The sequence below is a fragment of the Apium graveolens genome, chromosome 8 (genome assembly GCF_009905375.1).
Source record: "Apium graveolens cultivar Ventura chromosome 8, ASM990537v1, whole genome shotgun sequence".
Taxonomy (NCBI): domain Eukaryota; kingdom Viridiplantae; phylum Streptophyta; class Magnoliopsida; order Apiales; family Apiaceae; genus Apium; species Apium graveolens.
Window position 1 is genome coordinate 141,606,110 of NC_133654.1, and position 17,355 is coordinate 141,623,464.

Below are 17,355 nucleotides of genomic sequence, written 5' to 3' on the forward strand. Positions count from 1 at the left end.
GTTAGTTGTACACTAATTTTGCACCGGTACTAGCACACAACTTCTCTGTACTTTATCAATGTGAAATAAACTCACACTAACTTATTTCATGTTACTAAATTCAGCTCAATTTATATACGAATTAAATTAAGAAAATGACTTAGATCCTAATATAATATTTAAGTTCTCATTGTAATGAATAACATCCAACAATTAGTTTATGATAATTTCATCAAAAAAATATATCCAACAATTAGTTTATGATAATTTAATCAAAAAAATATCTAAAATGTGATCTGAATTTACCGTTTTCTAAAAAAATTGATGAATGGATGACACGTTATGGATGTGTTGAGAAGAATATGCGTTGCATCAATATCTTCGAAGAGAAGAATATGCGTTGTATCATCTGTTGCAACTGATGCAAGGGGTTTAGAGTACTTGGACCGTGGAGTAACGGCTGTAGTAGATACTGTGTTCCTCTAGTGCAACCCTATCTTCAATGAAGAACTAGGTTATTATTACCGTGATTTGCTATTTTTGCGTGCTTCTTTCTACTTTGAGAAAAAAAAAACTTCAGTCAATTCACCGCTTAATCAAAATTTGCTTTTGTTGGCCAAATTCCTATATACTCCTACATAACTTTTGTCAAGTAATAAGAGTCCCGAATTGTGATATTTTGAATTATGAAATACCTGCATCTTTAAATTAAAAACATATTCTTTGAACAACTGAACCAGGGGACATTTAGGAAAAAGGTGCATGAATCATATTGCCGGAGTTTGTATGGTTTTATGCAACTTAAAAAATCATATTATCGGAGTCCCGGGCAACCTTGCCCCCCTCTGTGCAAATTCCGGCTTCCCTCCCCTTTCTTGCTTAAAGTGATCAAAATCTGCAGTCTTACAACCCTACATATACACTGTTTTTTTTTTATGTTATATGTTCAAAACCACATTGAACTGTTTTGTGCACATTTTAACTTTGACTAAATCAATTGTAACAAGTGATGTTATTCAATAATTTTTCTTAGGCCTCTAACCATATTTCGCTCAAAAACAAAGTCAAAAAGTGAAGGAGATATTACGTACCAATTACAAAAGTGAATGTCACAAATTAATAGACGTGGGGAAGTGAAGGAGCCGATACAAGTAACATGTAATCAATAAGATTACATCCATCCATTTTGCTCCCATACTTGGGCTTACATTTCTTCCTTCAACCAACTACTTGGTACATCAATTAGGGTTAAACAAATACTTTGATATCAGCTATTAAATTATATAGGCATCCATTAAAAGTTGTGTTGCAAAAACAAGTTTTCTTGAGGAGAAGCTGGTCCAATCTCTTCTTCCAAACTTCTCAATCCATCCCCCATGCTTCCTACATTCCTAGCTTCTGTCATTTTCCCATCAACATCTGCCTCCGAAACAGATGATTTCCTTCTTTGGGAAGAAGCAACACTTGGAAAAGTAATCCACGAAGGAGCCCGGAATTCATTCCTCTGATCCTCGGTACTTTCTGCCACATCGGCTTCTGAAACTGACTGATTTGATGATCTCTGAGACGACTTTTTATGCATTCTACTGCTTCCCAAAACAACCTCAGTCGGCAAAATTGGTTGTTCAATACTTGGACTTCCCATTAGCAACGCGAGAGCTTGCTCTAGGGCTGTCGTTACTTTATCCATTGATGGCCTTTCTTTGCCTCTCATCCTAACACATTTACAAGCCACATTTGCAATTCTTTTTAAAGCTTCAATATCAGATGGAGGTGTCAAATCTTGATCTAGAATCGCTTGTATATCTCCGGATTTGATCAAAGGAACTGCCCATTCAACTACATTTCCCTCTTCAAATTGCATGTCAATGGCCTTTCGACCACTGAGAATTTCCAAAAGTAAAACCCCAAAGCTATAGACATCAGACTTCGTGGTGAGGTAATGCAGTCTATAATACTCGGGATCAAGATAACCAAGTGTGCCCGCAGGTAACTCTGCCAAAGGGGAGCTACTATTAGCAGGCCCCAACAAAGAGAGGCCAAAATCAGCTACTCGAGCATTATGCTCCTCGTCAATGAGTATGTTTGAAGACTTGATGTCTCGATGAATTACAGGGGGACAAGCATACCCATGCAAATATTCAATTCCTCGAGCTGCCTGTACAGCAATGGTAACCCTCTTAACCCAATCTAGTTGCTCCTTGACGGCTTTGTTCTTTCCATGAAGGTGCTGATGCAATGATCCATTAGCCATGTACTCATAAACCAGAAGTCTCTCTTCACCTTCTTCACAATAACCAAGTAGATTAAGCAAATGTGCATGATTCAATCTTGATAAGAGATCTAGCTCAGTGTGGAACTCCTTTGAATTTTTCTTCATATCAGCAGATATAATGGCTCGTTTAACTGCAACTACTGTTCCGTCCTTTAAAACTCCCTTGAAGACGCAGGAAAAACTCCCCTTTCCCACTTGTGATTCTTCTTTAAAGCCATGAGTGGCAATTTCAAGATCTTCATATGTAAACAACTGTGCTCTCCTAATCTTTATCTCCTCAACATCTGGCTGCACCTTCCCGCGATTTTTTGGAGAAGAACTGGCATTTATTTTCCTAGACTTTTGTCCTTTGGAGGAGCATCGACAGTTCCTCAACTTATAACGAACATATAATATAGCAGTCAAAGATACAATACTCGACAGGAAAACAGCGAATGCAACCTCTGCAATAATAACTGGCAGTTGAAGGGACCAGTATTTTGCATTCTTCTTTCCAGTAGCAGAAGTTAAACTAGAACAGCCTGCACGACATTCAGCTGAGGTACAATCAGAACAATTGTAGCCACACTGTCTATCAGATGTTAAAGTGCATTTATATATCTGATACATATCAGCGGGACAGCTCTCACTGCAAGGTAGACAAATTCGATAGCCAGTTCTGCAAGGTGCACTTCCATTATTAAATTCATAATAACCAGGTACACAAGGATTAGGCTTACAGAAACCAGGAGAAACAGCTAAAGGGATTGTAGAGGGAAGTCCAGAACCCCAACAAACGGGCCTAAGAGAAGTTTCCGCAAGAACCCCACAAGTAAAATAGTCGCCAGCAGTGATACCATATAGCCTAGCTCCTTTAGGAGGCGGAGTACTTCCCTCAATAAGATAACCCCAACAGACCACTTCACGATTGTAACTCTTGATTCCACAAGCATGAAACTTTCCCCCGACAATAGCAAGCATCGGATCACTTGGAGCAAAGTCAACATTATGTTCAGCTAAGTTTGTGTAAGATATTTCCTCTTCTGCACCCAAACTTGTTCCCCAACAATATGCTCGAGAATCAACTCCCTCTAAAATCCCACAAACATGATACCCACCAGCTGCAATTCTCTGAAACCTCTTCTTAGGAATTAAACTGATCACTCTACTACTAGTCTCATCACCCCAACAAAAAACACTTTTATTCTGTGCAAATAGCCCACAATTAAACTCCGAACCAGCAGAAATAGACTGAGTTTGCCCATCAAAAACATGGTTCTTAGTCATATTATAACCCCAACAATCAACGAGGGAAACATTTCTATGTTTACCCTTTAAAGGTATTCGCAAACCGCATAAATGTTGATCACCTGCACTAATTTCCAAGTACTGTGAACCTCCAGACATTGGTTGTGGAACACCTATGCCGATAAAATTACTATTTCCCCAGCAATAAGGCTGATTAGATAACATTAAAAGTCCACATACAAATCCACTACCAGCCGTAAGACCAATGAATTGCAAATTTGAAGGAGTAGCATAGATTATAGCCGGATTCGACCCAAAACAAGTCACAAGATGAGACCCATCTGATTTTATACCACAGAAAACAGGACCCTTTTCTCCATAAGAAACAGAAACTGAAGACATGGAGCCTAGACTTACAGCAACTCCACACAAATTAGAAAACACCATAAAGGATATGAGCATTTGTACAAGAAATCTAGCTTTCCATGTATAAATCTGGGAGACCCGCATGAATATTTGATTTAACAAACACCTACACAAGTCCATAACTAAGAAAATGCCAGATAGCATAGGTAAACTCTGTGTCCTTGGTGTGCATCTCTTGTGTGCTAATACTTTCCCCAAAAGAAAATTAAAAAAAAAGACATTTTTTATAATAAAGAATATTTCTTTCTGTCTAATTTAGAAAAACAAAGCATTACAACAAAGTATGAGAATGGGAAATGCATTCAAACCCATCAACAAAAATAAATATATTTATACAAAATGAAGAACGTTCAGCAGTACCAGTAACACAATGTTGGCAGTTGGGATGGGAGGTAAAAAGACAGCAACCTTGTGAAACCTAAGATACTTCCTTTAATTTAGGTATTTAATATCCAACAAATATTGGAGCACCTTTTGCATCAATAAAAAAGAGAGTGATTGTGGGTATTCTTTGAAGAAGAAGAGTAAAAAGTGAAGTTGATATTTTCCACATTAGTGTACTGGTTTTGCTATACATATAGAAAACAAGTGATGAAGGGTGAAGAAGATAACAAGATAAGAGGAGAGAGAGAGAGAGAGAGAGGGAGAGATGAGTTATAAATGCAAAGGAACAGCAGCTTCTGAAAATTGGGAAGTGTAGGTGAAGGAAGTAAATGAGGGTTGGGTTGTTTAATGCAGTTTTCATCTTTTTCATGCCATAATTCCTGCACTCTGTGTGTGCGCTTCTGTCCCCATTCTTATTAGAATTACTAGTATTTCTTTTTTTAAATTACTCCATACTACTACTAGTCTATTCCTGCATATATTATTTTATACTCCTATGTACTTTGGAATTCCCACTTTAAAATATCTTGACATTTTCTAGCTTTACATCACTCATATTATTTTTCTTTATCCTGATTTCAAGATTTGGATATGTACTTGTAAAATGTTGTAAATGCAATTATTGGTTATGTCTAGAAAATAATAATGGGAAATTCTCAATGGTACTATTTTATAATTGGCTTTTTTCGATGATACACAAAAAAATTTCGACTTCTAGACGGTACCATCCAATAATTCAGTATGTACCAAATATAACACTCCCGTCGAGCAACGTTAGTCAAATGTTATTTTATCTCAGTCAAACAATTAAAACTTATATTTAATTAAAATAAAAAGCAATAATTTAAAAACAACTATCGTGTATATATTAGTTTAACTTAAACCCATATATTCTCATCTCAAATCTAATAACAGGTTAAGAAGGAGAACATATTAGGGAAAAACTTGGGTTTCTCTAATTGGAGTCGCTTGAAACTTGATGCTCAGTGGATTAACACGAGAATCCGTCGCATGTACCATCTCTAATTTTTGTGAATATATGTATTTCTTATTATGTTGATGTATGTATATTTTATGTTGCCTGCATATATATATATGTGTGTGATGTTAGGTCATGTTTTTTTAATTTACAGAATGGGTGATGTTAGGAAGATATTAAGGTTTGATTGGAGAAGTGAAATTGTAGAACTGGTAGTTGACCCAGAAAAATGTACTCTTTTGGATTTAATCGTTGAGTATGAAGAAGAAGGCAAGAAATTGGGTCAGAAGTTAAATTATAGTTATCCAACTTTCACTTATGTTTTTCAACAGAGACATTGGAAATTAGAAAAGGATGTTGAATTAATAAAAATGTTTGATAAATTGTCAGATAGAAGTGTAATTACTATATGGGTAGGTACTACTTTAAAGCCTAATTCTCTATATAAGTTGGTTATCAGTTTGAGAAGTAAAAATGAAGGTGCAGACAATGCACGACCGGATGATAATATAGCATTACCAAATGATGACTTCCCTTCTTTAGATGAGATTGATGACACCTCAGTGAACCAAACCACCAAGGAACAAACAAAGGCCAAAACTATTACAAAGACAAAAGCTAAACCTAAAGTTAAACCAAAACTTAAAGTTAACACTGCCCTGCCACCTTCAATATCACCTAATACAGCCTTCAAGAGTTTAACCATTCAGAGGAGTCCAAGATTTTCTCCTCAACAGAATATTAACTTGACATCTCCTACACCAGTCAGTGCTCCAACATCAGCCTCCGATCAGTCTATGTTTGCTCGAAAAATTCCAAAAACCATAGCGAAGAGGAAAGGTTATACAGCTGAGAGTGACAATCAAATGGGGGAGATTGGGGGATCAGTTAGGTTCAAAAGTGCCAATTGGAAGGTTGAGTTTTATGGTGAAATTGTGTGTGTTGAGAATGTGAGTGAGGAGAACAACAATGCTGAAGAATCTACTTATGATGTTGTTGATAATAACTCTGATAGCTAAAGGGTCTGTTTCTGCGGATGAGTTGGAAGATGTTATAGATATTTTGGACTTTAAAGACAACTGGAAGCCTAGCAGCTGGCATGATTTTATAGATGATGATAATGATGACGACTATTATCAAAGGTTGTGTAAAAAAGAGGGAGCTGTATGAAGAAAAAGAATTTGATAAGATTGAACTCAAGCCTTGGATGATATTTCTGGACAAGAGTCACTTCAAAAATACCTTAAAGGATTATTGTATTCAGGAAGGATTTGATGTACCTGTTCTCAATGCTGACAGTAAGAGGTATACAACTACTTGTTTAGCTAGGTGTTGTGGGTGGAGGATTCATGGTGGTAGGTTGGCAGATGGTATTACATGGGCTATTAAAAAGATAGACCCCAGTGTTCATAATTGTAGAGGCTTGGAAACTTATAACCCTCTATGCAATGTGCAATGGGCCGCATATAAACTGATGGAATATATTAGGGCCAACCCAGACATCCCTGGTAAGGCTCTAAATGAATTACTTTTTCAAAGATATGGGATCTACATGAAGTAGTCCACTATGTACACTATGAAAAAATTTGCAATTGATAAGCTCTTTGGAGGACATGATGTGTCCTATGCTAAATTGCCAACATATGTAAGGGTGATTGTAGATACAGATCAAGATTCTAAGGCACATTGCTCGTATGTACAATCTGAAAGCATTCCACCCCGACTTTTGTTCAACAATATCTTCTTGTTTTTCTCTGCTGTGTGGAAGGGATTTCTACAAGGTTGCAGACCTTTAATTGGTGTTGATGGAACACATCTGAAAGGAAACTATGGTGGAGTCTTACTATCAGTTGTGGCCATGGACGGGAATAATGAGATATTCCCTTTAGCTTATGCAGTGGTGAGTATTGAAGAAAAAGAAAATTGGTCATTTTTTTGTGGAACCTTCACAATATTGTCAAAGATTCAAGAAGATCGGACTGAACAATAATCTCAGATAGACAAAAGGTAATTTCATGTTATTTTTCTTTGTCATTTTTTGATGATTATCTGTGTTATCTAGTTCAACTAATAATCTTTGTTTGTCAGGGTGTTGATCTTGCCTTGGAAGATGTTTGGCCGACTGCCAAACGAAGATATTGTTGCAGGCATTTGAGTAGAAATTTCAAAAAGCAATTCTAAGGTCCTTTGATATACATTCTTTTCTGGAGGGCATGCAATACTACATCACAATTCAAGTATAGAAAAGCTATGGAAAGGCTGCAAAGGGTGGGAGGTGAGAGAGTGATGACTTGGTTTTCCCAATTAGGTGATCCTTGCACGTGGAGTAAACATAAGTTCGATCCGAATGTTTGCAATGACTCAAATACAAGTAATTTTGTTGAGAGTTTCAACTCCACTCTTGGAATTGATCGGTGCAAGCCAGTCTTGACTTTACTAGATTGTAAGCATTTTTAGCTTCACTGGTACTACTGAACTTGCATTATATTTTATTTTTCCCTTATTACAATTTTTGTTGTGTTATAGGGATTAGAAGGGTATGCATGGTAAGAATGTCTACAAGACATCAGATAGCATCCAATTGGAATGATGATGATGTATGTCCCAAGATTGCTAAGATTCTGAAAGATATAAGTAAACATATAATCAACTGTAAGGCCTACATGTCAAAGCCTGGGGAGTATGAGATTCATGAGGGTAAATCTCAATTCCCTTTATCTCTTACTAATAAGATCTGTACATGTGGAGCTTGGAAACTTTCTGGAATTCCCTCCAGACATGCCATTCGGGCATTAATTCATGCAAAAATTGATCCACATTCTGTGATTAGTTCTTGGTATTATGTTGTTAGGGCAAAAACACGCACTAATAACACATGCAAGTATACGCGTTCGCAAGTAATATATAATACTTTCTAGTTCGTTCCCACAGAGACTCAGACTAATTATGTTCAATTAAACTCACTCACCAATGTATGATTACTTCGCAATGTTAAGACAATAACACTTAGAGTTGATTAACTAATTATTAACTACAATTAACTACTAGAATTAAGCACTTAATTAACACTCGAATTAACAATATTAAAACACTCATGAGATCACAACTTCATTACTACTTCCTTCAATAGCTATTGTTATTACCCTTAGCATGCAACAGTGATGATATTAATCGAATAACACGAAACTGATAAAAGCCAACTTTCATTGTACAAATACCATTCTACCAAACATCTACAATTAAGATAGAAGTTGAATATGCATCAATTATGTTGAGTCCCTATATGTCTACAGAAATTGACAACATAACGATTTAAGAACAAGTTATTCCTTTTGATTACACAGGGTGAATAAAACTGTTAGAGTTACCCACTAATCATGAAACATCATACATGAACCTATGCTAGCATGGCAAGTTCGAAATCTCAAGATCCACCGTCGCTTCACAAGAGATTAACACCCTATCTTATATGTCCGCGACGCACATAAGACGAATACGCACAACCAATACTAGATATCATACAATCATCACACACTAAGGTATTAAACAACTAACTAAAGAATTCCATAGTAAATCCGTTACGACCCCATGATCACGATTAGCCCATGATAGCACTCATCGTCATCATGGGTTCATATGAAAACATGATAAATAAACACAAGAGAATAATAACTAAAATTACTTATATTAAACCAGAGTACGTCACAAGAGTAAATAGGTTCAAAGCAAGAAAACTAGCATCCAACATTACAATGAAATAAAGAATCACAAGAAAATATGCTTCCTCTTCATTGTGGTGTGCTAAAACGGTCTTCTTCCTTATCTCCTTCGCTCCTTGATTAATACAACGATCCAACCTTAGTGAAACATCTCTGAAATCTACTTATATAGGAGTCCCATAAAATCAAATTACTCAGAAGTTGGAAGCCAAACAGAAATAGGAGTCTAAAATAATTATTCTGAAATTACGACCCTGCGCGGCCGCTCAGCATAGCTGAGCGGGCGCTCAGCTTCCTGCGCGGCCGCTCATCTTAGTTGAGCGGGCGCTCAGACCCTTTCTGGAAAAATAGTCTGTTTTGCTCCGCTTCTTCGCTACAATCTGCTCCTACCTTCCCACTTGCAATACTAAACACATTCCAAGGATTATTATTGATGAATTCTCTCCCGAAATGCAACTAGTACCCTGAAATGCACAAACACTAGAAAAACGCATCAAATACACAAAATACTTGATTTCAAAACACCAATTTAAGCTATTATAAGACGTTCTAAGTGGTATAAAATGCCACTTATCACCCCCCCAAACTTAAATCGATGCTTGTCCTCAAGCGTCACAGATTCAAAAACAAAATAAAAACATGCATGAATGCAATCTATATGAAATGCAGCGATCCCCCTTACTATGACCAAACCAACCAACTTACGACATCTCAATAAATGCAATTAGGCGAATATATATCAATCGAATCATACAAACTAACATACAACCAGAAACGTGGTGTGTGCAGATGCTTAACAGATATGTTTCGGAACTAGATTAATTATCATGACTCAACTATCCTCAAGGCAATCGCATGATTATACAAAGAATAAAAATTCTAGGCACAAAGTGACTTATAACACTTCAAGAATCCTGGAGCTTATTACGGAATCATGCTTTTTATTTATAACAACAAATGCTTATTTGACCGTGCAATGAGTGAGGTCCACAAAAGACTTATACAATGGCATCCATGTAGCGAGCGTTAGCTTAGCGGATCCCAGACTATAAAAGCCTTAGGTCACTAGGCACAAAGTCCCCTAAGAACTTAATAACTCGAATACCAAAGAGCCCACTCGTGATCAATTATGCATTAACTAAATTTTTTTTCTTTTCTTTTTTTTTCTCTTTTTTTTCTTCTTTTTTTTTCAAAATTTCTGAGCAAGTGCGTTTCGCTCCCTCTTGCTCAACCCTAGACTACTCGCATAAACATATGAGCCGGCTACTAGCCATTTGACGCATAGCCACAATTAGCAATGAATTCCATTTTTCACTCCATTTTTTCCTTTTCATGCCTTTTATCACTAAGAACCTATTAAAAAATTCTAAGCATAATAAATAGATTAAGCTTGAAAACCATTAAACCATAACAACAATCTAGTCCTCTTAAGCATTCCCTAAGACTTAGTGAAATTACAAGTGTTTCTAGCATGCATATCACCCTACATGACTCAACATCACTTTAACGCTATCACTACACTCGCATCAACATCACAAATCAATTGGTAAATCAGCGCAAAAGGGATCATGACAAATGCATGAGCTACATGACATGATAAACAAATAAAGCTATGAAAAAAACTATATGGCAAAAATTATGCAATTATATGAACTAAACTATCATGAATATGCAACTATATGACACACGCACAAAATATTCCTTAACTACCACTCCCAAACTTAAAATATTCACTGTCCTCAGTGAAGGTAGTAGAAAGGAACACAGGGTATACCTACTCGGAGAGATCATCATCATCATCACCCTAAGAGGGTGGTGTATCAGGAGGCGGATATGCAGAGTCCTCACCAAAAACTGGCCACTGGATGTCAGCTCCAAGGCCTCGAAAAACAATCCCTAGTGCAAGGGTGAGCTCTTGAGCAAATATGCTCTGCGTCTCGTACATAGCATCCATCCTCCGTGACAGCCTCCTATATTGGGCATCAGCCATCCCAGCACCCTCCTGAGCTCTAGAAGAACCAACCTCATCACGCCTTGGCCTCGCCATGGTAGCACCTCGTGCTGGACGCCCTCCTGGAAGATGATAACCCATCCCATGCTCCTCGGGCTCACCACCGGTCCACTCCTGCATCGCATGCAGAGTCCCGGAGTCAATAGGAGCGGCCGGCAACTACAACTGCTCATGAAACGACCACTGAACTCCCACCGCTCGTCAAAGCTTGGTAACCGTAGATGCATAAGGGATGTTCATGTGCTTAGCTCCCCTCAAAAACTTTAGAATTCCCTGGTAGATAAACTCACCAAGGTCCACATAGTACTCATTCAAAATTCCCCACAACAACTGTGCTCTCTCAACTGTGACCTCATGTGCAGCACAAATAAAAGTATTCCATGCACGGGCATACCTATTCATGGCGATCGCCGGAAAGTGATGATACTCATTAGTTCCAGTCTTGAAGGTCCAAACTGTGCCTGGCCTACAGAGAGTAGCACAAATCAAATCCAAGTTAAAATCCTCAGCAGTTTTCTCGTTCCAGTTCTCCTCCGTAGGATTCCTCTGCCTCTGCCCAATCACACGACGAATCACCGCAGGGTGATAATCCACCGTCATCCCCCGGACCACAGAATACCCATTCTTCTTGGCCTTCGCGTTCGCATAGAACTCGCGAACCACGCTCATCGGTACTGCTTCAGGCGACTCACAAAAAGCTATCCACCCCTTCTCAACAATCATAGTCAACAACTCACCATCCCTCCCCGATGGTAAGAATCCCCTCTCCTTCAAAATTGGCTTTCCCAGAAGCCTAGTATACTCCTCCTCAGCAGTCCTATCATTCAAACGAGGCCTCGCAGCAATACCCCTCGAGGAACCAGCAGTAGGGACAGTGCTGCTGCTATCGATAGTCCTTGCTCTCTTGGGTGCCATCGAAATTGAATAAAAGTGCTTGAGATTTGTGTTTTTGGGTTTGGGAGAGAGTTTAGGGTTTGAAAGTGTATGGGAGATATATGGGATAGGTGTATGTATATATAGGATATGGATTAGGGTAGAATTTGATTAGGAGTAGGTTTAAGGGTTAAAATCATGGGATAATGGGGAAATAGGTCGTGGGTTTATGGGCTGTGTTTTTTGTTTTTATTTTTCTGATTTTTTTTAGATTTTTATTGAACATAAAAAAATTTCTCCCAGTCGGCCCCTGAGCGGTCGCTCAGCAGAGCTGAGCGGGCGCTCAGGGGGCTTCTGGAATTTTTTTTTCCAGGCTCCATTTTTCTGATTTTTTTGTGGTTTTGGATAGGTTATTAACTTCTAAGGGTTCCTGTAATAACAAATCATGGGTTGCCTCCCACGAAGCGCTTCTTTTTCATCATTAGCTTGACGTTGCGTACCTTTCCTCAAGTTGACAATAAAAACGGCACTAACCACTTCCCGGTTTGCCGTGTCCCCATAGTAGTGCTTCAAACGCTGACCATTAACCTTGAATGCTTGGTCCAGATCATTCTCAAAAATCTCCACCGCTCCATGTGGAAACACTGTTTTGACAATAAAAGGTCCAGACCATCTTGATTTCAACTTCCCAGGAAAAAGTTGGAGACGAGAGTTGAATAAAAGAACTTGTTGCCCCGGCACGAATAACTTAGGATGTAGCTTCCTATCGTGCCACCTTTTCACTTTTCCTTGTACATTTTGTTGTTTTCGTACGCTTGGAGTCGAAATTCATCAAGTTCATTAAGTTGAAGCATTCGCTTCTTTCCAGCTGCATCTAGATCTAGGTTCAACTTCTTCAACACCCAATAGGCCTTATGCTCAAGCTCCGCAGGTAAATGACATCCCTTACCATACACCAGTTGAAATGGGGACATACCAAGTGGAGTTTTGTATGCTGTTCTGTAAGCCCAAACAACTTCATCGAGCTTTAAAGACCAATCATTCATTGACGGACAAATAACCTTCTCTAAGATGCGCTTGATCTCTCTGTTAGACACTTCCGCTTGACCATTTATATGCGGATGATAGGCAGTAGCAACTCGATGATTCACATTATAGCGTCTCATCATAGAAGTGAACTTACAGTTGCAGAAATGCGACCCTTCATCGCTTATGATTACTCGTGGCGTTCCAAACCTTGTGAAAATCTGCTTATGAAGAAAATTCAACACTGCCTTTGCATTATTTGTCGGTAGAGCTTTAACTTCTACCCATTTTGAAACATAATCGACTGCCAGCAAGATGTACTGATTATTGCAGGACGAGACAAAAGGCCCCATGAAATCGATTCCCCAAACATCAAAGACCTCGACTTCAATCATAACATTTAACGACATCTCATCCTTTCTCGTAAGATTTCCCACTCTTTGGCAATGATCAAACCTTAAAATAAACTGATGAGCATCCTTAAACAAAGTAGGCCAGAAAAAACCTACTTGCAGAATACGAGCTTCCGTCTTCTCACCACCATAGTGTCCACCATAAACTGTGGAGTGGCAGTCTCGTAATATCCCCTCTGTCTCACAGAATGGGATACATCTCCTGATGATCTGGTCAGCTCCCTGTCTAAACAAATACGGTTCATCCCACATATACCACTTCACCTCATACAGAAACTTCTTCTTTTGAGCTGTGGTCAAATTAGGAGGCATTATATTGCTGACAAGATAATTCACAATATCTGCGAACCATGGCTCTTCCTCCTGAACTGCGAACAACTGCTCATCCGGAAAAGATTTGTTGATCCTATTCTTATCATGTGAAGTAGACTCGGGATTTTCCAATCTAGAGAGATGGTCAGCTACTTGATTCTCAGTACCTTTTCGATCCTTGATCTCTAACTCAAATTCTTGTAGCAAGAGCACCCAACGAATAAGTCTCGGCTTCGAATCCTTCTTAGAAACCAAACCAAATAGCGAATGGCCGCATGATCAGTGAATACTGTCACCTTTGTCCCAAGCAGATAAGATCGAAATTTTTTGAAACCAAAGACTATTGCCAAGAGCTCCTTCTCAGTAGTGGTGTAGTTCATTTGGGCCCCATTTAAGGTCTTGCTAGCATAGTAGACCACATGAAAGAGATTATTTTTGCGCTGCCCGAGGACTGCGCCCATCGCATAATCACTCGCATCACACATCATCTCAAAAGGCTCTGTCCAATCAGGTGCTGTAATAACTGGTGCAGTTATCAAACTCATCTTAAGAGTCTCGAATGCCGTCAAACATTCATCATCAAATTTGAAAGGCACATCCTTCTCAAGCAAGTTGCACAGCGGCTTAGATATCTTCGAAAAGTCCTTGATGAAACGCCGATAAAAACTCGCATGACCAAGAAAACTACAGATTCCTTTCACAGAAATAGGTGGTGGAAGATTTTCAATGACTCCCACCTTGGCTTTGTCCACCTCAAGACCCTTGCTAGAGACCTTATGCCCAAGAATAATGCCTTCACGCACCATAAAATGACATTTTTCCCAATTGAGCACCAAATTAGTTTCCACACACCTTTTGAGCACTGCACGAAGATTATTCAAAAATTCATCATATGAATGTCCAAAGACGGAGAAGTCGTCCATGAACACCTCGACATTATTTCCAATCATGTCAGAGAATATAGCCATCATACATCTCTGAAAAGTGGCCGGTGCGCCACATAACCCAAACGAAACTCTGCGAAAAGCAAACGTGCCAAATGGACAAGTGAAGGTAGTCTTTTCTTGATCCTCTGGTGCAATACAAATCTGATTATACCCTGAGTAGCCATCCAGAAGACAATAATACTCACGACCAGCCAACCTGTCAAACATCTGATCAATAAATGGAAGCGGGAAGTGATCCTTCCTTGTGACCTTGTTCAACTTTCTGTAATCCATACATACTCTCCATCCTGTGACTTTTAGAGTGGGGATGAGCTCGTTCTTTTCATTTTCTACCACAGTGATACCTCATTTCTTAGGTACACATTGCACAGGGCTCACCCAAGAACTGTCAGAAATAGGATAAATGATTCCTGCATCCAGCCACTTTAGAATTTCTTTCTTCACCACCTCTTTCATGATAGGATTAAGTCTGCGCTGTTACTCAACAGTCGGCTTACTACCCTCCTCTAGCAGAATCTTATGCATGCAATATGAAGGGATGATCCCTTTTATGTCTGCTATGGTCCATCCAATAGCCGATTTGAATTCTCTCAAGATCCTTAAGAGTTTGTTCTCCTCACTACCTGAAAGGTCAGATGCAATAATAACAGGTAAAGTAGATGCATCACCTAAAAAAGCATACCTTAAGTGTTCAGGCAATGGCTTAAGCTCCAAGGTGGGTGCTTCCTCAATAGATGGTTTGAGCTTTCCTTCAGCATTTTTGAGGTCAGAAGTACCCAGAGATTCAAACGGCATGTCTAGCTTTTGCCTCCAGGGAGAAGCATTAAGATATTGTAGTTGCTCATTGCCATCCTCATCATCACTGTCAAAATCCCCCACTAAGGCCTTCTCTAATGCATCAGACATTAGCATATGATCGAGTTCTGAAGTAACCGCAGAATCAATCAAATCCACTTTTAAGCACTCCTCATCTTCTGTAGGGAATTTCATTGCTTTGAATACATTGAATGTCACATCCTGATCCTGCACCCACATAGTAAGTTCACCTTTCTGCACATCTATCAAGGTACGGCCTGTAGCCAAGAAAGGTCTTCCCAAGATTATGGGAATCTTCTTATCTTCCTCGAAATCTAGAATAACAAAGTCTACAGGAAAGAAGAGCTTATTCACCTTTACTAGCACATCCTCCACTATGCCTCTTGGGTAAGTAATAGAACGATCAACCAATTGTAGAGACATATAGGTGGGTTTTGGATAAGGCAAATCCAACTTTTTAAAAATCGATAACGGCATCAGATTGATGCTTGCTCCCAAATCACAAAGGCACTTGTCAAAAGACAACTTGCCAATGGTGCAAGGAATGATGAAGCTACCTGGATCTTTAAGCTTTGGAGGTAATTTTTGTTGTAGCACCGCACTACATTCTTCTGTTAGAGCAACGGTCTCAAGGTCATCCAGTTTCACCTTCCTTGAAAGAATACTCTTCATAAACCTCGCATAACTAGGCATTTGCTCCAGAGCCTCAGCGAAAGGTATATTGATGTGAAGTTTCTTAAACACCTCCAGAAACTTACCGAACTGCTTATCCAGCTTTTATTGTTGCAATCTCTTAGGGAAATGTGGTGGAGGATAGAGCTGTTTCTCCCATGTATTACCCTCAGGCAGAGTGTGTTCAACAGTAGTCTTCCTTGGTTCCGCCACTTTCTCCTTTTGCTTAGCTTCTTCATCTCCAACTTCAGCTTCTCCTTCTTTTGCTTTTTCAGCATCAGCAACTCTTCCAGACCTTAAGGTAATTGCCTTGACTTGCTCTTTAGCTTCCTTCCTACCTGGCACTTCAGTATCACTGGGAAGTGTGCCAGGTTGACGATTGAGCACTGCATTGGCTATTTGACCAATTTGATTTTCTAAGGTCTTGATCGACACCGCCTGACTCTTGCATAACAGCTTAAGCTCCTCAAAATTAGCACTAGTGGGTGCAGCCACACCTCCCTGTTGAGGATATGATTTCCTTTGAGCATACTGCTATGGTTGCTGGAATCCAGGTGGATTGAACTGTTTACTTACGCCTTGCTGATATGGTTGGCTGAATAGCATTCTGATTATTACCCCAGCTGAAATTTGGATGATTTTTGTTGTTAGATTGATAAGTAGCTGGCACAGGCTGCTGTTGTCTCTGATAATTGTTCACATACTTAACAGATTTGTTAATAAGAGAACATTGATCCATAGCATAAGAACCTGCACAAAGCTCACAGACCATAGCTATCTGATTGACTCCATAGGTGGCTAGAGTTCGACCTTCATAGACAGCGCTTGGAGCTGCGCTGCAATAGCGGTGGCTGCATCGACTTCCAGAATACCTGCTACCTTCCCAGGAATCATCCTTTGAGTTAGGTTTTGATGCTCATTTGCAACCATAGTCTCAATAAGATTATAAGCCTCAGTATAGCTTTTGGCCCACAAGGCGCCTCCAGCTGCTGCATCGAGCATGGGCCGAGATTGGGCCCCCAAACCATTATAGAAACCAGTGATCACCATCCAATCGGGCATTCCATGATGTGGACACTTTCTCAATATCTCCTTGTAGCGTTCCCAAACTTCGCACATAGATTCTGTAGGTTACTGCACAAACTGAGTAAGAGCACTCCTCATAGCAGCAGTCTTTGCCATTGGATAAAACTTCACCAAAAACTTTTGCGCAAGATCTTGCCAAGTAGTGATGGAGCCAGCTGGTTCAGAATGTAATCAGTCCTTAGCTTTATCCCTCAGAGAGAATGGGAAAAG

The 17,355-nt window shown here is 39.3% G+C and overlaps 2 protein-coding genes across 3 annotated transcripts; one reads left to right on the top strand and one right to left on the bottom strand.

Moving 5' to 3' along the window:
- Positions 1-1,043: 1,043 nt before the first annotated feature.
- Positions 1,044-4,706, bottom strand: LOC141678034 (serine/threonine-protein kinase-like protein ACR4). The gene is made up of 2 exons (XM_074484221.1): positions 4,268-4,706; positions 1,044-4,013 (listed from the first exon to the last, which is right to left on the bottom strand). Exon 2 carries the CDS (start codon positions 3,989-3,991, stop codon positions 1,274-1,276), a length of 2,718 nt encoding a protein of 905 aa, XP_074340322.1. The 5' UTR covers positions 3,992-4,013; positions 4,268-4,706; the 3' UTR covers positions 1,044-1,273.
- A 456-nt stretch (positions 4,707-5,162) lies between these two features.
- On the top strand, positions 5,163-8,196 carry LOC141678425 (uncharacterized). Of its 2 annotated transcripts, XM_074484743.1 has the most exons (4): positions 5,163-5,304; positions 5,425-7,277; positions 7,359-7,713; positions 7,797-8,196. In XM_074484743.1, exon 2 carries the CDS (start codon positions 5,426-5,428, stop codon positions 6,287-6,289), a length of 864 nt encoding a protein of 287 aa, XP_074340844.1. In that variant the 5' UTR covers positions 5,163-5,304; position 5,425; the 3' UTR covers positions 6,290-7,277; positions 7,359-7,713; positions 7,797-8,196. The 2 variants fall into 2 exon arrangements, with proteins under 2 accessions (XP_074340844.1, XP_074340843.1); XM_074484742.1 differs by having other exon boundaries at positions 5,177-7,277.
- The last annotated feature ends 9,159 nt before the right edge of the window (positions 8,197-17,355 follow it).

Bases quoted from the DNA above. Each gene is read 5' to 3' on its own strand.
- LOC141678034 (XM_074484221.1), bottom strand. From the start codon at position 3,991: ATGCGGGTCTCCCAGATTTATACATGGAAAGCTAGATTTCTTGTACAA.
- LOC141678425 (XM_074484742.1), top strand. From the start codon at position 5,345: ATGTTGATGTATGTATATTTTATGTTGCCTGCATATATATATATGTGT.